Source organism: Nannobrachium achirus, assembly GCF_963921795.1.
Source record: "Nannobrachium achirus genome assembly, chromosome: 24".
NCBI classification, from domain to species: Eukaryota; Metazoa; Chordata; class Actinopteri; order Myctophiformes; family Myctophidae; genus Nannobrachium; species Nannobrachium achirus.
This window is the reverse complement of record NC_137831.1, coordinates 402,905-424,011: the sequence shown is the minus strand read 5'-3', so window position 1 is coordinate 424,011 and position 21,107 is coordinate 402,905. Positions and strand designations below refer to the sequence as shown.

Genomic DNA, 21,107 nt, shown 5'->3' with positions numbered 1-21,107 from the left:
ACACATAGAGACTAACCTGGGTCTTGGTAACAGACTAACACATAGAGACTAACCTGGGTCTTGGTAGCAGACTGATAGAGACTAACCTGGGTCTAATAGGGACTAACCTGGGTCTTGGTAGCAGACTGAGTGGACACATACATCTCCATCTCTCCATCCTCTCCTTTGGGCACGGCCACCGTAACGTTGGTCTCCAAGTAGAAATGCTCCTGACCCCCGATGTGAAGTTCACCTGCAGGTGGCCAAACATCCACACACTGGTTTAGACTGGTTTAAACTGGTTTAAACTGGCTTAAAAAATTTAAATTGCTTAAACTGCTTGAGACTGATTTAAGCTACAAGCAACAGACTGCAAAAAAAGCTTCTTTCCACAAACAATCAGGCACATGAACAATCTGTCAAAGACGAGAACAAATCGCTAGCCGAAATAAGTTTTACTCTTTTGTTTTGTACAAAAGACAGAACAATAAAGTACAACCTTGAATCTTGAGAATATATTCTCTAAATCAGTTAGTCCCAATCCTTGATTCCGATTGGCTGGTTTCCCGTTAACGCATTCTCTGCCGAGTGAAGACTTTGGTGAGATTTATAGCTTAGAAAGCTTAGCAATGTCAGCCCCTGCCCAACTAACATTCTCTGCACGTCCCTGGTTCAGGTTAAAGCAGTGTATGTACCTTTAAGGACCTGGGGTAGGGTTTTATGGTTTATGTACCTTTAAGGACCTGGGGTAGGGTTTAATGGTGTATGTACCTTTAAGGACCTGGAGTAGGGTTTAATGGTTTATGTACCTTTAAGGACCTGGAGTAGGGTTTAATGGTTTATGTACCTTTAAGGACCTGGAGGTGGGTTTAATGGTTTATGTACCTTTAAGGACCTGGAGTAGGGTTTAATGGTTTATGTACCTTTAAGGACCTGGAGTAGGGTTTAATGGTTTATGTACCTTTAAGGACCTGGGGTAGGGTTTAATGGTTTATGTACCTTTAAGGACCTGGAGTTGGGTTTAATGGTTTATGTACCTTTAAGGACCTGGAGTAGGGTTTAATGGTTTATGTACCTTTAAGGACCTGGAGTTGGGTTTAATGGTTTATGTACCTTTAAGGACCTGGAGTAGGGTTTAATGGTTTATGTACCTTTAAGGACCTGGAGTAGGGTTTAATGGTTTATGTACCTTTAAGGACCTGGGGTAGGGTTTAATGGTTTATGTACCTTTAAGGACCTGGAGTAGGGTTTAATGGTTTATGTACCTTTAAGGACCTGGAGTAGGGTTTAATGGTTTGTGTACCTTTAAGGACCTGTGGTAGGGTTTAATGCAGTGGTGGAAAAAGTACTCAAATGATTTACTCAAGTAAAAGTATCGATACTGCAACGTAGAAATACTCTGTTACAAGTAGAAGTCCGGAATTCAAAAAGTACTTGAGTTAAAGTACAAAATTGTTGGCATCAAAATGTACTTAAAGTACCAAAAGTAAGTACAAAATGTTTGAAAACAGCAGATCTATAAGCTCACAATGCGTTGCGTTGTGAGCTTATAGATCGTCTAAATCATTATACAGTACTGTAATACTGTATAATCATTTATTTACTTCCGCAAAGTAACTAAAGTTTTCAAATAAATGTAGTGGAGTAAAAGTACTGGGCTGGGAGATGAAGTGGAGTAAAAGTAAAAGTATTGGAAACTGGAAATGTAAGGTACAAATACCTGTACTTAAGTAAATGTACTAAATGTACTGAGTTACTTTATGTACCTTCCAGGATGTGGTCGGCCTGTTTGAACCCCGCCTCCAGATCTCCTCTCTGCAGCGTTCTGATTGGCTGATAGAATGACTGGGCGGCGATGGCATCCTGTCAATCAAAAAACAGCTGTCAATCACACCAGCTGTCAATCACAACAGCTGTCAATCACACCAGCTGTCAATCACAGGTTATCTGAAGCAGTGCTTCTCAAGGTGTGGTTCGGGGTCCCCCAGGGGTCCTTAGGGAGGTGGACCCTTACAGCTCTGTGACTCTGAGTGTACAAATGGAACCAAATGGACCCTTACAGCTCTGTAACTCTGAGAGTGTACAAATGGAACCAAATGGACCCTTACAGCTCTGTGACTCTAAGAGTGTACAAATGGAACCAAATGGACCCTTACAGCTCTGTAACTCTGAGAGTGTACACATGGAACCAAATGGACCCTTACAGCTCTGTAACTCTGAGAGTGTACAAATGGAACCAAATGGACCCTTACAGCTCTGTAACTCTGAGAGTGTACAAATGGAACCAAATGGACCCTTACAGCTCTGTAACTCTGAGAGTGTACACATGGAACCAAATGGACCCTTACAGCTCTGTAACTCTGAGAGTGTACAAATGGAACCAAATGGACCCTTACAGCTCTGTAACTCTGAGAGTGTACAAATGGAACCAAATGGACCCTTACAGCTCTGTAACTCTGAGAGTGTACACATACATAATGTGCAGACTCTCAGAGTTAAAGGGATTTTACAGTGTAAATTTGGGTACCAGAGATTAAAAAATAAAAAAATAAAAATACATCAAATGGTTTAGAATCACTGCTATAGCTGGACACACACACACACACACACACACACACACACACACACACACACACACACACACACACACACACACACACACAGACCTGTATAGTGACAACCACAGGGTTTCTCTCCTGGTAGCAGATCTTCACAGCTTTGGCAGCTCTCTGAGCGTGAGTCTGTGTGTCTGCGACCACCGCCCCGATGATGTGACCTACACACGTTACCTACACACACACACACACACGCACACACACACACACACACACACACACACACACACACACACACACACACACACATTCACACGGAAGTGCAGACAATGTTAGAGAGGCAGGGGCGAAATTTCTAAAAGGGCCTTTTCGTGAAAATATCGAAAATAGAAGACCTCCAAGCTCGGAGGAGCTTGGAGGTCGGCAATTTTTCGGTGCTTGATACCACACTGAACTAAGCATAATGAAGTGAATACTGGACATGTGGCGTAACGGCATGGATTTCTACACAGAGAGGGCAATTCTTTCAACATAAGATGCTGCATTCAAGTTCAGCAGAGATTGGACAAGGCAATTCTCTCTTGAATGCTGCCTTCAGGTATGGCATGGAAAGAGGGGGCATTTGCATTTCTTTCACCATAGTAAAAACTGCATTCATGGTCTGGAGAGGACACATTTTACAGACGGATAAAAGGGCAGGGATCAAGTTAATGCATGACTTGTGAACAGCATGTGAACGTCGTGATTGTTCGTAGTTTCCATCTACTACAACAGTGGTTTTCAACCAGTGGTCTGGGGACCACCAGTGGTCCTTGAGGGGGTTCTAGGTGGTCCCCAGCTAAATGATGGAGAGTTGGTAACCAAATAGACCCTTAAAGATCTTTAACTCTTGAGCAAAATGGTTTCATTTTATATAATATTTGGAATTTATTTGGCCACTTAGACACAAATATATTTAGTATAATTTTAAACTTGAAGTACAAAGTTATTTTCTAACCAAAATGGCTGTTATCTCAAAGTTTTCTTCGCAACATAATCACTAAAATATCGTCACTGTCGGGCAGAAACCTCGTATCTCCAAGTTTCAAATGTGTACGTCTTTTGGTAAAGCAAAGCCCTGCTTCATCATACAAGACTGTCACACAAAACTAGTGAAAACAGCAGATCTACAAGCACACAGCGCCTCGCGATGCGAGGCGTTGTGTGCTTGTAGATCTGCTGTTTTCAGGGTTTTCAGGGCTTTCAGGGTTTTATAGATGATAAATACAAAACAAACGGTTTTGGACATACAAGTTTTCCACCCGACAACAACGATATGCTATAAATATAATATATTATAATGTAGGGGTGCCTCGGATTAAAAACAATATTTATGGGGTGACCTGAGACAAAACAGTTTGGGAACTCCTGATCTAGACAATGACAGAAGGTAGAAGAATTGTTATTTTGATCAATGTCTGCCTGTTATCTCTCCTAGGGTACCAACATGAATACAGCATGGAATATTATAATATATACAGAATAATATTATAAATATTATATTATGTTATCTCTCCTAGGGTACCAACATGAATACAGCATGGAATATTATAATATATACAGAATAATATTATAAATATTATATTATGTTATCTCTGCTAGGGTACCAACATGAATACAGCATGGAATATTATAATATATACAGAATAATATTATAAATATTATATTATGTTATCTCTCCTAGGGTACCAACATGAATACAGCATGGAATATTATAATATATACAGAATAATATTATAAATATTATATTATGTTATCTCTCCTAGGGTACCAACATGAATACAGCATGGAATATTATAATATATACAGAATAATATTATAAATATTATATTATGTTATCTCTCCTAGGGTACCAACATGAATACAGCATGGAATATTATAATATATACAGAATAATATTATAAATATTATATTATGTTATCTCTCCTAGGGTACCAACATCAATACAGCATGGAATATTATAATATATACAGAATAAAATTATAAATATTATATTATGTTATCTCTCCTAGGGTACCAACATCAATACAGCATGGAATATTATAATATATACAGAATAATATTATAAATATTATATTATGTTATCTCTCCTAGGGTACCAACATCAATACAGCATGGAATATTATAATATATACAGAATAATATTATAAATATTATATTATGTTATCTCTCCTATGGTACCAACATCAATACAGCATGGAATATTATAATATATACAGAATAATATTATAAATATTATATTATGTTATCTCTGCTATGGTACAAACATCAATACAGCATGGAATATTATAATATATACAGAATAATATTATAAATATTATATTATGTTATCTCTGCTATGGCAACAACATCAATACAGCATGGAATATTATAATATATACAGAATAATATTATAAATATTATATTATGTTATCTCTGCTATGGCAACAACATCAATACAGCATGGAATATTATAATATATACAGAATAATATTATAAATATTATATTATGTTATCTCTGCTATGGTACCAACATCAATACAGCATGGAATATTATAATATATACAAAATAATATTATAAATATTATATTATGTTATCTCTGCTATGGTACAAACATCAATACAGCATGGAATATTATAATATATACAGAATAATATTATAAATATTATATTATGTTATCTCTCCTAGGGTACCAACATCAATACAGCATGGAATATTATAATATATACAGAATAATATTATAAATATTATATTATGTTATCTCTGCTATGGCAACAACATCAATACAGCATGAAATATTATAATATATACAAAATAATATTATAAATATTATATTATGTTATCTCTGCTATGGTACCAACATCAATACAGCATGAAATATTATAATATATACAGAATAATATTATAAATATTATATTATGTTATCTCTGCTATGGTACCAACATCAATACAGCATGGAATATTATAATATATACAGAATAATATTATAAATATTATATTATGTTATCTCTCCTAGGGTACCAACATCAATACAACATGGAATATTATAATATATACAGAATAATATTATAAATATTATATTATGTTATCTCTGCTAGGGTATCAACATCAATACAGCATGGAATATTATAATATATACAGAATAATATTATAAATATTATATTATGTTATCTCTCCTAGGGTATCAACATCAATACAGCATGGAATATTATAATATATACAGAATAATATTATAAATATTATATTATGTTATCTCTGCTATGGCAACAACATCAATACAGCATGGAATTGTAGAGAAAATGTTATGCAATGATATTACTAAATATTTTTGGGGTCTGAAAGCAAAAGTCCTTTTAGGAGACTTTCCTGTACCTGTCTCTGTAAACTGTTAATAAAGAATCCTATCTATCTATCTTTTTTTTTTTGGGGGGGGGGACCTTTTGTCGCATTCCTAAGACAATCATTTGATTATAATAAATGTTCCCTCATTGATTCCAGATGGAGACCCAAATGCATTTGTGTCTCCATCTGGAATCAATGGGGGAACATGTATTTTACCTGTCGGTCAGGGTCAGGGTCAGGTTTAGGTTTAGGTTTAGGTTTAGGTTTAGGGTCAGGCTACCTGTCGGTCTGCCATCACAGTCTCATCGTAGACGGCCGGTCCAGTCATGTTGCATCCTGGGATATCTGACGCAAACACACACGTCACCACACCTGGCATCTGCTCTGCTACCGATGAGTCTATAGATCTATTTACACACACACACACACACACACACACACACACACACACACACACACACACACACACACACACACACACATTTCATCAATTTCTAATTCTCTACATTTTTATCCCATGATTTTGGAACCCATTTTTCACCCAGTGCCAACTGAATTGCCTAAGCTGTAATCCTGGGCTCTGCCAACCTGGGCAGAGCCCTGAGCTGAGCTCATGCTTCCTTCAGTGCACGAGGAGTGAGCGGGCCGCTTTTTATCACCTGACAGGGGACAGGGGAGAGTTTCCCAGGTTTGGACGTAGTGCGTGGAAGGAACACGTTATTCCAACCAGTTCCTTTCCCCTCCATCAGGCCCCCCGACTGGCCAGGGGGAGGCAGTATAGAGACCAGGATTACTGCATGTTTTTGTGTGGGTATCTACCCTAGCAGACACGGGGAGAACATGCAAACTCCACACAGAAAGGCACATTTGCCAACCTAGGATGAGAGAACACGGCCCCAGCGCCCACAGTGTCCACAGCGTCCCCCGGCAGGAATCGAACCAAGGGACCTTCTAGCTGTGAGGTGACAGCACTACCCACTGCACCACCAAGATTAGTCTGTCCATCTGATGAACAGGATGCAATGTATATGTATGTGTAGTATACGTATGTATATATACATATACATGTAGTATAATGTATATGTATGTGTAGTATACATATATGTATATATATATATATATACATATACATGTAGTATAATGTATATGTATGTGTAGTATACATATATGTATGTATATATACATATACATGTAGAATAATGTATAGCTGTTGAAGAGTCCTTGATCAAGACTCTGAACCCCTCACTGCTCCTGATGAGCAGGTTGGTGCCAAGCATGGTTTCCTCTGACATCACTGTGTGAATGTGTGTGTGAATGGGTATGTGAATGGGTGAATGTAATGAATGTAATGAATGTGTGTGTGTGTGTGTGTGTGTGTGTGTGTGTGTGTGTGTGTGTGTGTGTGTGTGTGTGTGTGTGTGTGTGTGTGTGTTTGTCAATGTAATGCACAATCTATGTAAAGCACCCTTTTATATTCTTGGTTTGTTGCCTTAGTGCTAGTAACCAGCGCTAGTTAGCCTTAGTGCTAGTAACCAGCGCTAGTTAGCCTTAGTGCTAGTAACCAGCGCTAGTTAGCCTTAGTGCTAGTAACCAGCGCTAGCTGTTAGCCTTAGTGCTAGTAGCCAGCGCTAGTTAGCCTTAGTGCTAGTAACCAGCGCTAGCTACAGTATGTATTATCTTACATGATGCTAGTGTTAGCCTTAGTGCTAGTAACCAGCGCTAGCTACAGTATGTATTATCATACATTATGCTAGTGTTAGCCTTAGTGCTAGTAACCAGCGCTAGCTACAGTATGTATTATCATACATTATGCTAGTGTTAGCCTTAGTGCTAGTAACCAGTGCTAGCTACAGTATGTATATGTATTATCTTACATTATGCTAGCGTTAGCCTTAGTGCTAGTAACCAGCGCTAGCTACAGTATGTATTATCTTACATGATGCTAGTGTTAGCCTTAGTGCTAGTAACCAGCGCTAGCTACAGTATGTATTATCTTACATGATGCTAGTGTTAGCCTTAGTGCTAGTAACCAGCGCTAGCTACAGTATGTATTATCTTACATGATGCTAGTGTTAGCCTTAGTGCTAGTAACCAGCTCTAGCTACAGTATGTATTATCTTACATGATGCTAGTGTTAGCCTTAGTGCTAGTAACCAGCGCTAGCTACAGTATGTATATGTATTATCTTACATGATGCTAGCGTTAGCCTTAGTGCTAGTAACCAGCGCTAGCTACAGTATGTATATGTATTATCTTACATGATGCTAGCGTTAGCCTTAGTGCTAGTAACCAGCGCTAGCTACAGTATGTATATGTATTATCTTACATGATGCTAGCGTTAGCCTTAGTGCTAGTAACCAGCGCTAGCTACAGTATGTATTATCTTACATGATGCTAGCGTTAGCCTTAGTGCTAGTAACCAGCGCTAGCTACAGTATGTATTATCTTACATGATGCTAGCGTTAGCCTTAGTGCTAGTAACCAGCGCTAGCTACAGTATGTATTATCTTACATGATGCTAGCGTTAGCCTTAGTGCTAGTAACCAGCGCTAGCTACAGTATGTATATGTATTATCTTACATGATGCTAGCGTTAGCCTTAGTGCTAGTAACCAGCGCCAGGTGCAGTTCGTTCTCGTACAAAGGGATGTCGTCACAGTAAACAGCTTCTCCCGTCGCCTGCTTCAGAGCAGAGAGATGCATCATGGGACGTCCGACCACATCCTCTTTACGCTGACCTTCTGGAACCGCCTGAAAACACCATGCACACACACACACACACACACACACACACACACACACACACGCACACACACACGCACACGCACACGCACACGCACACACACACACACACACACACACACACACACACACACACCATTTACATTGAGTTCCTTGCAGTCAACTAAAAGCAGTGGCAATGTGACGCTGCATGCATGATTTGAAGCATTGTGTTGCAAAAAAAATGTTTTGCAAAAGTCTACCTGCCAATGTGAAAAAGGTGGCATTTGTTATCCCTAACCCTAACCTCAGTAAAACTAACGCTGGCCTGGTGAATGCTAACCTGGTGAAATGCTAACCTGCTGACGCTGGTGAATGCTAACCTGTGGGGAACATAGGGAGGATCCCGATTCCCCGACCTCCCTATCAGTTCATTACAACGTATCAGTTCATTACAACGTATCAGTTCATTACAACGTATCAGTTCACAACGTATCAGTTCATTACAACGTATCAGTTCATTACAGGACGTGTCTTTTAGTAAACTGGTCAACTGGAGGATTTTCAGTATTATACGAGACGGTTTGTAACCACGGCGGCAAGCCGACAATCATCAATGTCTAATCTTCTGCTGTGAGGATAATATATTATATAATTAATGCAACAAACGGTGGCTGAAGGAAGAGTTCTTACTTGTGATGTGTGTTAGGGTTTTCCGATTTATCGATTTTTAATCGTAATCGGGATTTTTTCCTTTGGATGATTTATAAAATAAGAAATCGTAAAATCGATTTTCACTTTAATTAGGGTAATTCTTACTCATTGGAGCCTTGCACGGGGCAAAAAGTGCACAGCCCGGTCCTCCTATAGCAGGACGACAAGGTCCGACACCAAATTAATACTACTTTATCTCTGATGTGTAATTTCTTTGATGCACGTGCAGCGCACGTCAGACTGGGCAGGGCTCACCACATTAGATTTTGCTATTTGGCTATATAAACCATTTAAAAAATAAAACAATAATAAAAAAAAAATCATGTCCTTGCATTTTTTAAATGAAAACAACATAGTTGAAACAATGTATTATTCTTTTACCAAAAAATCGAAATCGGAATCGAAAATCGACTTTTCTGATAAATAAATCGAGATTTTATTTATAGGCCACATCGAACAACCCTAATGTGTGTTGCTGTGCTCTTGACTTCTTCTGTGTTTGTTCTAATCAGGCACGCAGACACGCAGGCCTGCGCGTGCGTGTGCGTATGTGTATGTGTATGTGTATGTGTATGTGTGTGTGCGTGTGCGTGTGCGTGTGCGTGTGCGCGTGTGCGTGTGTGTGTGTGTGTGTGTGTGTGTGCCTACCTGGTAGAATTGAATGCTGCTAGCGGGGGTGTGTGTGTGTGCATGTAATGTATTGTTTATGTAGTGTGTGTGTGTGTGTACCTGGTAGAGTTGAACGCTGCTAGCGGGGGTGTGTGTGTGCATGTAATGTATTGTTTATGTAGTGTGTGTGTGTGTGTGTGTGTGTGTGCATGTAATGTATTGTTTATGTAGTGTGTGTGTGTGTGTGTGTGTGTGTGTGTGTGTGTGTGTGTGTGTACCTGGTAGAGTTGAACGCTAGAAGGGGGGGTGTGATGGTAGACCTCTGTGGCTGTGAGACAGTCTGCTCTCACCTGCTCAACTATGACCCCCTGTGGAGACAAACATGTATGACACCCTCTGGACAGACAGATACAGCCTAGAATAATATAATGATAATAATAATAATAATAATGTCACAACCCAAGATGCACTGCACACTGCCAGGTACTGGGCTGTGTGTGCAGTACAGTGTGTAGAGTATGTACAGTATGTACAGTATGTACAGTATGTACTGAGCAGATTGGACCTTGGGTTAGGGTTAGGGTTAGGGTTAGCTACCTGTCTTGCCAGCTCCAGACAGACAGACAGGTAAAACTTGTAGAACAGGCTGAGGGTCAAAGTTCGCCTGTAGGTCACCATGCCTCCCGGCACAGAGGGGTCAAGGGTCAACTCCTCAGCCAATGAGGAGCAGGCATCCTGTAGAAGCTCCTCCCCCCAGGGTCTGTAACGTAAGTGAAGTATTATTCAATAAAATAATAATAATACAGGAAATGAAAACAACCCCCCCCCCCCCACATTTAAAAAAAAAGAAAAAAAAAGATTTTTTGAAAAAAATCTTCAAAAACGGCAAATGTGGATAGCCTGTTTTGAGAACCCGTGGGATACTTTTAACCTTCGCCTTCTCAAAACCAGAGAAAGACACAACGATCAGAAATGGGACTTTGTGAGGATAGAAGTAGGGTTTTCCGATTAATCGATTTTTAATCGAAATCGGGATTTTTTCCTTTGGACGATTTAAAAAATAAGAAATCGTAAAATCGATTTTCACTTCAATTAGGGTAATTCTTACTCATTGGAGCCTTGCATGGGGCAAAAAGTGCACAGCCCGTCCTCCTAAAGCAGGACGACAAGGTTCGACACCAAATTAATACTACTTTATCTCTGATGTGTAATTTCTTTGATGCACGTGCAGCGCACGTCAGACTGGGCAGGGCTCACCACATTAGATTTTGCTATTTGGCTATATACATTTTTTTTTTAAATAAAACAATAATTAAAAGAAATCATGTCCTTGCATTTTTTAAATGAAAACAACATAGTTGAAACAATGTATTATTCTTTTACCAAAAAATCGAAATCGGAATCGAAAATCGACTTTTCTGAGAAATAAATCGAGATTTTATTTTTAGGCCACATCGAACAACCTCTAGATAGAAGGTGCTAGTGGGACCCCAAAAAAAGGTTTTAAAATAAGTGAAATTTCATGGTGTATCACCTTTAAACATGACATCATGGGCCGCTATGCTGGATAACAAGCTTGATAAGCCCAAAGCTTATTGATAGACTACTCAATAATGTGTTATAGAGTTTGTAGAGGGCCCTTGTTTCCAGCTCCATCCCTATGCGTGCGTACCTCCCCAGCAGCCTGTTGGTCGTCATGGGAACCATCCTGGTGGTGGGGGCCATGCCCCCATAGCTCAGACGGAGGTCCTGGACCAATGAGGTTCCTTCACAGAACGTCACGCTCATCCCTGCTGTCACAATGCTGATGTCATCCTCCCTGCGAGGAGACACCTTGTAGGCCCGGAAATACTGGTCCTGAAAGAGTTAACACATGAAGAACTGGTCCTGAAAGAGTTAACACATGAAGAACTGGTCCTGAAAGAGTTAAAACATGAAGAACTGGTCCTGAAAGAGTTAACACATGAAGAACTGGTCCTGAAAGAGTTAACACATGAAGAACTGGTCCTGAAAGAGTTAACACATGAAGAACTGAACCTGAAAGAGTTAAAACATGAAGAACTGGTCCTGAAAGAGTTAACACATGAAGAACTGGTCCTGAAAGAGTTAAAACATGAAGAACTGGTCCTGAAAGAGTTAACACATGAAGAACTGGTCCTGAAAGAGTTAACACATGAAGAACTGGCCCTGAAAGAGTTAAAACATGAAGAACTGGTCCTGAAAGAGTTAAAACATGAAGAACTGGTCCTGAAAGAGTTAACACATGAAGAACTGGTCCTGAAAGAGTTAAAACATGAATAACTGGCCCTGAAAGAGTTAACACATGAAGAACTGGTCCTGAAAGAGTTAACACATGAATAACTGGTCCTGAAAGAGTTAACAAATGAAGAACTGGTCCTGAAAGAGTTAAAACATGAAGAACTGGTCCTGAAAGAGTTAACACATGAAGAACTGGTCCTGAAAGAGTTAAAACATGAAGAACTGGTCCTGAAAGAGTTAACACATGAAGAACTGGTCCTGAAAGAGTTAACACATGAAGAACTGGCCCTGAAAGAGTTAAAACATGAAGAACTGGTCCTGAAAGAGTTAACACATGAAGAACTGGTCCTGAAAGACCTTTACCTCCTACCAGGACATTTAGTACTGATGGTTTTATCTCCTACCAGGACCTTTAGTACTGATGGCTTTATCTCCTACCAGGACCTTTAGTACTGATGGTTTTATCTCCTACCAGGACCTCTGGTACTGATGGTTTTATCTCCTACCAGGACCTCTAGTACTGATGGTTTTATCTCCTACCAGGACCTCTAGTACTGATGGTTTTATCTCCTACCAGAACTTCTGGTACTGATGGTTTTATCTCCTACCAGGACCTCTAGTACTGATGGTTTTATCTCCTACCAGGACCTCTAGTACTGATGGTTTTATCTCCTACCATGACCTTTAGTACTGATGGTTTTATCTCCTACCAGGACCTCTAGTACTGATGGTTTTATCTCCTACCAGGACCTTTAGTACTGATGGTTTTATCTCCTACCAGGACCTCTGGTACTGATGGTTTTATCTCCTACCAGGACCTCTGGTACTGATGGTTTTATCTCCTACCAGGACCTTTAGTACTGATGGTTTTATCTCCTACCAGGACCTCTGGTACTGATGGTTTTATCTCCTACCAGGACCTTTAGTACTGATGGTTTTATCTCCTACCAGGACCTCTGGTACTGATGGTTTTATCTCCTACCAGGACCTCTAGTACTGATGGTTTTATCTCCTACCAGAACTTCTGGTACTGATGGTTTTATCTCCTACCAGGACCTCTAGTACTGATGGTTTTATCTCCTACCAGGACCTCTAGTACTGATGGTTTTATCTCCTACCATGACCTTTAGTACTGATGGTTTTATCTCCTACCAGGACCTCTGGTACTGATGGTTTTATCTCCTACCAGGACCTTTAGTACTGATGGTTTTATCTCCTACCAGGACCTCTGGTACTGATGGTTTTATCTCCTACCAGGACCTCTAGTACTGATGGTTTTATCTCCTACCAGGACCTTTAGTACTGATGGTTTTATCTCCTACCAGGACCTCTGGTACTGATGGTTTTATCTCCTACCAGGACCTTTAGTACTGATGGTTTTATCTCCTACCAGGACCTTTAGTACTGATGGTTTTATCTCCTACCAGGACCTCTAGTACTGATGGTTTTATCTCCTACCAGGACCTCTAGTACTGATGGTTTTATCTCCTACCAGAACCTTTAGTACTGATGGTTTTATCTCCTACCAGGACCTCTATTACTGATGGTTTTATCTCCTACCAGGACCTCTAGTACTGATGGTTTTATCTCCTACCAGGACCTCTAGTACTGATGGTTTTATCTCCTACCAGGACCTCTGATGGTTTTATCTCCTACCAGGACCTCTGATGGTTTTATCTCCTACCAGGACCTCTAGTACTGATGGTTTTATCTCCTACCAGGACCTTTAGTACTGATGGTTTTATCTCCTACCAGGACCTCTAGTACTGATGGTTTTATCTCCTACCAGGACCTTTAGTACTGATGGTTTTATCTCCTACCAGGACCTCTGGTACTGATGGTTTTATCTCCTACCAGGACCTCTGATGGTTTTATCTCCTACCAGGACCTTTAGTACTGATGGTTTTATCTCCTACCAGGACCTCTAGTACGGATGGTTTTATCTCCTACCAGGACCTCTGATGGTTTTATCTCCTACCAGGACCTTTAGTACTGATGGTTTTATCTCCTACCAGGACCTCTGATGGTTTTATCTCCTACCAGGACCTCTGATGGTTTTATCTCCTACCAGGACCTTTAGTACTGATGGTTTTATCTCCTACCAGGACCTCTAGTACTGATGGTTTTATCTCCTACCAGGACCTCTAGTACTGATGGTTTTATCTCCTACCAGGACCTTTAGTACTGATGTTTTTTAATTACAGACCTTCTTGCTGTAAGGGGATCAGGATAATTACCATGTCATTAACATATATGAATAATTAATGACCTTCTGGCTGTAAGGGATCAGGATAATTACCATGTCATTAACATAAATGAATAATTACAGACCTTCTGGCTGAAGGGGATCATAATAATTACCATGTCATTAACATAAATGAATAATGAATAACCTTCTTGCTGAAGGGGATCAGGATGTTGATCAGAACTTCTTCAGGTTTCAGAACAGTTTTTCTGTAAGAAGTGAAGAAACCACCGTCCATTTTCACCGTCCGGCTGTTACCTACACACACACATACATGCACACGCACACGCGCACGCACACACACACACACGCACATACACAACACACACACACACACACACACACACACACACACACACACACACACACACACACACACACACACACACACACACACACACACACACACACACACAGTTCAAGGTTCCGTCTTTCATAATGTCTGTGTGTTCATGCATGTATCCTGCAGTAACCTGTGTGTGTGTGTGTGTGTGTGTGTGTGTGTGTGTGTGTGTGTGTGTGTGTGTGTGTGTGTGTGTGTGTGTGTGTGTGTGTGTGTGTGTGTGTGTGTGTGTGTGTGAGAGTGAGAAAGTGTGGACAAAAATCCACTAGTCCGAGACAGTTTTCCCTCCTGGCCCCCAAGTTGTGGAATAAACTCCCTGTCGCTCTTAGAACAACGGACTCACTCGCTAGCTTTCGCCGTGGACTGAAGACTCAGCTTTTCAGACTCCACCTAAACCCATAGCACTACTGAAACACTCAATGACCATACATGAAGCTAGTTAAACCCATAGCACTGAAACACTCAATGACCATACATGAAGCTAGTTAAACCCATAGCACTACTGAAACACTCAATGACCATACATGAAGCTAGTTAAACCCATAGCACTACTGAAACACTCAATGACCATACATGAAGCTAGTTAAACCCATAGCACTACTGAAACACTCAATGACCATACATGAAGCTAGATAAACCCATAGCACTGTAACACTCAATGACCATACATGAAGCTAGTTAAACCCATAGCACTGTAACACTCAATGACCATACATGAAGCTAGTTAAACCCATAGCACTACTGAAACACTCAATGACCATACATGAAGCTAGATAAACCCATAACACTGTAACACTCAATGACCAAACATGAAGCTAGTTAAACCCATAGCACTACTGAAACACTCAATGACCATACACAAAGCTAGTTAAACCCATAGCACTGTAACACTCAATGACCATACATGAAGCTAGATAAACCCATAACACTGTAACACTCAATGACCATACATGAAGCTAGTTAAACCCATAGCACTACTGAAACACTCAATGACCATACATGAAGCTAGTTAAACCCATAGCACTGTAACACTCAATGACCATACATGAAGCTAGTTAAACCCATAGCACTGTAATACTCAATGACCATACATGAAGCTAGTTAAACCCATAGCACTACTGAAACACTCAATGACCATACATGAAGCTAGTTAGCATTTGCTTTTAGGTTTTTTAGAATCCTTTTTTTTTCTTTACTGATTTTTTTAGATTGATATTCATATGCATTTGTTATATTGTTGTTGATGTTCTCAAGTTCAAGTTCAAGTCAGTTTATTGTCTGTTTACACAGAAATGTGTTGTAATGTGCATAAAGTGCCTACTAAAACAAATACACCACAATAAAAACACAGACACATACAGATAGACAGATAGATAGATAGATAGATAGATAGATAGATAGATAGATAGATATAGCATATTGGGGCACAACAGATTTCTTGGTCCTTTGCAGCTTGCACCGCGCGGCTCTGAGTCTCCTCCCTGATGGGAGAAGCTCAAACTTCTGGTGGAGGGGGTGGGAGGGACTGTCTGCCATTTTTTGGGCCAGACGCACGACTGCAGCATTCTGGCTTTGAAGGAAGCCTTGATTGATGGGCCGACCGATGATTTTGGAGGCCATTTTGATCAATCCAACCACCCTGTTTTTAACTTGTACCGTTAGACTGTCGTACCACACAGTGCCGCAGTATTGGATGATAATCTGTATGGTGGAACGGTAGAGGAGGTGTAGTATTGGATGATACTCTGTATGGTGGAACAGTAGAGGAGGTGTAGTATTGGATGATACTCTGTATGGTGGAACAGTAGAGGAGGTGTAGTATTGGATGATACTCTGTATGGTGGAACAGTAGAGGAGGTGTAGTATTGGATGATACTCTGTATGGTGGAACAGTAGAGGAGGTGTAGTATTGGATGATACTCTGTATGGTGGAACAGTAGAGGAGGTGTAGTATTGGATGATACTCTGTATGGTGGAACGGTAGAGGAGGTGTAGTATTGGATGATACTCTGTATGGTGGAACGGTAGAGGAGGTGTAGTATTGGATGATACTCTGTATGGTGGAACGGTAGAGGAGGTGTAGTATTGGATGATACTCTGTATGGTGGAACAGTAGAGGAGGTGTAGTATTGGATGATACTCTGTATGGTGGAACAGTAGAAGAGGTGTAGTATTGGATGATACTCTGTATGGTGGAACGGTAGAGGAGGTGTAGTATTGGATGATACTCTGTATGGTGGAACGGTAGAGGAGGTGTAGTATTGGATGATACTCTGTATGGTGGAACAGTAGAGGAGGTGTAGTATTGGATGATACTCTGTATGGTGGAACGGTAGAGGAGGTGTAGTATTGGATGATACTCTGTATGGTGGAACGGTAGAGGAGGTGTAGTATTGGATGATACTCTGTATGGTGGAACGGTAGAGGAGGTGTAGTATTGGATGATACTCTGTATGGTGGAACGGTAGAGGAGGTGTAGTATTGGATGATACTCTGTATGGTGGAACGGTAGAGGAGGTGTAGTATTGGATGATACTCTGTATGGTGGAACGGTAGAGGAGGTGTAGTATTGGATGATACTCTGTATGGTGGAACGGTAGAGGAGGTGTAGTATTGGATGATACTCTGTATGGTGGAACAGTAGAGGAGGTGTAGTATTGGATGATACTCTGTATGGTGGAACAGTAGAGGAGGTGTAGTATTGGATGATACTCTGTATGGTGGAACAGTAGAGGAGGTGTAGTATTGGATGATACTCTGTATGGTGGAACGGTAGAGGAGGTGTAGTATTGGATGATACTCTGTATGGTGGAACGGTAGAGGAGGTGTAGTATTGGATGATACTCTGTATGGTGGAACGGTAGAGGAGGTGTAGTATTGGATGATACTCTGTATGGTGGAACGGTAGAAGAGGTGTAGTATTTCTGGGCCTTCAGTCTCCTCAGAAAGTACATGCGTTGCTGCACTTTGGCACAGACGTGAATCCACCTGGATGGACCAGCCCAGGGTGTGGTCGACCCACACACCCAGGTATTTATAGGATTCCACCTGTTTCACAGCTATGTTGTGAATCTGAAGGGATTTCCTGTCCGCAATAGGCTCTATGCATATACGCCATTTTGTTCTACTTCTGGGTGTCTTTCGACTTCCTTCACAGGTGTTACTGATGATACTAATGAAGGGTCTGTTTGATTTATTGTACAGTGGTTCTTTAATTTCAAGGACCCCCATAACTCTGTAAAATGGAATCAACAAATGGAATCAAATGGACCCTTGCAGGTCCATTTGCCTCAATTTGTACTGTCAGAGTTACACACCTGTATGGGGACATTTGGAACCCACTCAATGACACTTTGAGACCCACTGGTGTAGCAGAGTGTTTCCAGTGAGCCAACATTCACAATATCAGCACCCTGACTCTGTTTGACCAGAATGGAACAGAGCCTTCATTAGTATCATCAGTAACACCTGTGAAGGAAGTCAAAAGACACCCGGAAGTAGAACAAAATAGCCGACCTGGGGCCAAAGATGATCTCCTCTGTCTTTGACACATTTAGTGCCAAAGAGTTCTCATCGCACCACTTCACCAGACTGTTGACACTGTCCACAGGGTTAGGGTTAGGGTTAGGTTAATCCTTAGTTAACCCTTAGTTAACCCTAACCCTAACTTCACCAGACTGTTGACACCGTCCACATAGGATGGAATGTCGTTGTCATTGTCCCTGGTCATCATCAGGTCATCTGACATATTATCTGCTTTATTATAGTGATGTATTTAAGCGTCTGCTAAATGCCTAAACTGCAGTGTGTGTGTGTGTGTGTGTGTGTGTGAGAGTGTGAGTGTGAGTGTGAGTGTGTGTGTGTGTGTGTGTGTGTGTGTGTGTGGGTGTGGGTGTGGGTGTGTGTGTGTGTGTGTGTGTGTGTGTGTGTGTGTGTGTGTGTGTGTGTGAGTGAGAGAGAGAGAGTGTGTGTTACCTGCATCCATTAGTGTAAGTGTACTTCCTGCTGCCATGAAGACTGGGTTGAGATCTGAGATGGGACTGGCTGTGATGATGTTACCACCAATACACTAAGATATACACACACACACATAGACAATACATTACATGCACATACACACTGACTGGCTGTGATGATGTTACCACCAACACACTTTTAAACACACACATAGACACTAATGTTATGAAATACACACTACACACTGGGATAGACGCAACAGACACTCATTTTATGAAATACACACATGATGTCCCCTCTAACACACTGAGTTAATGTGTTGTCATACAGGTGTTGCAGTGTTCCAGTAATGTATTGTCTATGCAGTGTGTAACTGTGTGTACTTACAGCTACGTTGCGTATCTGCAGTGTTCCAGTAATGTATTGTCTATGTGTTAGTGTAACTGTGTGTACTTACAGCTACGTTGCGTATCTGCAGTGTTCCAGTAATGTATTGTCTATGCAGTGTGTAACAGTGTTCCAGTAATGTATTGTCTATGTGTTAGTGTAACTGTGTGTACTTACGGCTACGTTGCGTATCTGCAGGCCAGCGAACCATCTTATCTGCAGTGTTCCAGTAATGCAGTGTTTATGTTAAGGGTTAGGGGTAGGGGTAGGGTTAGGCTAACTCACAGCTACGTTGCGTATCTGCAGGCCAGCGAACCATCTTATCTGCTCCAGGGCGGATTGGAAAACCTGGGTCTGATAGGAGGGGCGGAGCTTCACTTCCTGCCTTAGCACCTCCCCCAGCAGGGATAGGCTGACGGCCGAGCCAATCAGCAGCCCTGACACACACACACATACACACACACACACACAACCACACACACACACACGTACGCGCACGCGCACACGCACACGCACACGCGCACGCGCACACACACACACACACACACACACACACACAGGTTCGTTTCTATACATGTTCAGGGGTTCTCAAACATGTTCATCTCACGACACCATATTATTAGCAAACTTGTTTTGTCGACCCCATCACCAAAGACTTCAATTCCCATGATGCATTGGGAAATGCTCCTTCCTGCCCTGACCCGTGTTTTCCAAGGAAACCGAGAAAATCCCGCTGTCCGTCCCTACCATATATATATATATATATATATATATATATATATATATATATATATATATATATATATATATATATATATATATATGTCATGCCATGTCCGAGGAACCCCAAGATTTGCTTTTATATTAAAGTTTTATATTATGTAATGTTTAATTACACTCTTCTTTTAAATTATGTGATGCTAGATTACACTCTTCCCCAGCCCCTGATAAAGTTTGAGCCTTCTGTCATAAAGGGAACCAAAAATATCACACATCAAAGTTAGTGTGTTTGAAAACAAGAGTGTAATAAATGTATAAATCTCAATAAAAGTGTATAAATCTCCCCATAACCCACAGTGAAGGCACAGTGAAGGCCAGCTGCGAGCACAGATGTGCATCCCCTTATGCTGCCATGCCATTCACACATCCCCCCCCCCCCTTCCTACACCAACCCTAACCCTAACCCTAACCCATTCCTACACCAACCCTAACCCTAACCCTAACCCCTTCCTACACCAACCCTAACCCTAACCCTAACCCATTCCTACACCAACCCTAACCCTAACCCTAACCCCTTCCTACACCAACCCTAACCCTAACCCCTTCCTACACCAACCCTAGCCCTAACCCTAAAAAACAAGGGTTTTCACATGGCTAACACTATAGTGGTGAAAAAACAATATTTTTAAACAAAATGGCAGGAAAGCCATACAGTACAAGGTTAAAATGGCAGCAAATGAGTTAACGATTTGATCTCATTTTGTCATCAAATGTTCTGTGAAGCAACAAGGCCAAAGGTCAATGTGTTGTTTTTTTAAATAAGGTTTGACTTCAGCTGAGTCACATGTTGACAGTGTGTGTGTGTGTGTGTGTGTGTGTGTGTGTGTGTGTGTGTGTGTGTGTGTGTGCGTGCGTGCGTGCATGCGTGCGTGCGTGCGTGCGTGCGTGCGTGCGTGCGTGCGTGCGTGTGTGTGTGTGTGTGTGCGTGTGCATACCCTCCTCAGTGTGTGTTACAGTGTGTAACTCAGGGATGTGAGACGGAGACAGGATGACCGGATACAACAGGTTCTTAAACTTCACCTCAATGCCTGCAACACACACACAAACACGCACGCACGCACGCACGCACGCACACACGCACGCACACACACATAGATGTATTACTATTCAGCTCTTTCTGCTAGCATAGCTGCTAGCAGCTAGTATCATAGTATCATATAGTTATACAGTGGGTTTATAACCATTAGAACAGGGTATA

At 41.0% G+C, this 21,107-nt stretch overlaps 1 protein-coding gene across 1 annotated transcript in view; it reads right to left on the bottom strand.

Annotated features, from left to right (window-relative positions):
* The window catches only part of xdh (xanthine dehydrogenase), a 72,897-nt gene that overhangs the window by 35,583 nt on the left and 16,207 nt on the right, over positions 1–21,107 (bottom strand). The window contains exons 10-21 of the mRNA XM_080720846.1: positions 20,845–20,937; positions 19,415–19,566; positions 18,761–18,854; positions 14,591–14,700; positions 11,611–11,795; positions 10,536–10,698; positions 10,217–10,306; positions 8,476–8,645; positions 6,176–6,302; positions 2,646–2,768; positions 1,746–1,842; positions 108–232 (exon numbers count right to left, since the gene is read on the bottom strand). Coding sequence (XP_080576972.1) covers positions 108–232; positions 1,746–1,842; positions 2,646–2,768; positions 6,176–6,302; positions 8,476–8,645; positions 10,217–10,306; positions 10,536–10,698; positions 11,611–11,795; positions 14,591–14,700; positions 18,761–18,854; positions 19,415–19,566; positions 20,845–20,937 — 1,529 coding nt within the window. The remainder of the gene's footprint in view (positions 1–107; positions 233–1,745; positions 1,843–2,645; positions 2,769–6,175; positions 6,303–8,475; positions 8,646–10,216; positions 10,307–10,535; positions 10,699–11,610; positions 11,796–14,590; positions 14,701–18,760; positions 18,855–19,414; positions 19,567–20,844; positions 20,938–21,107) is intronic.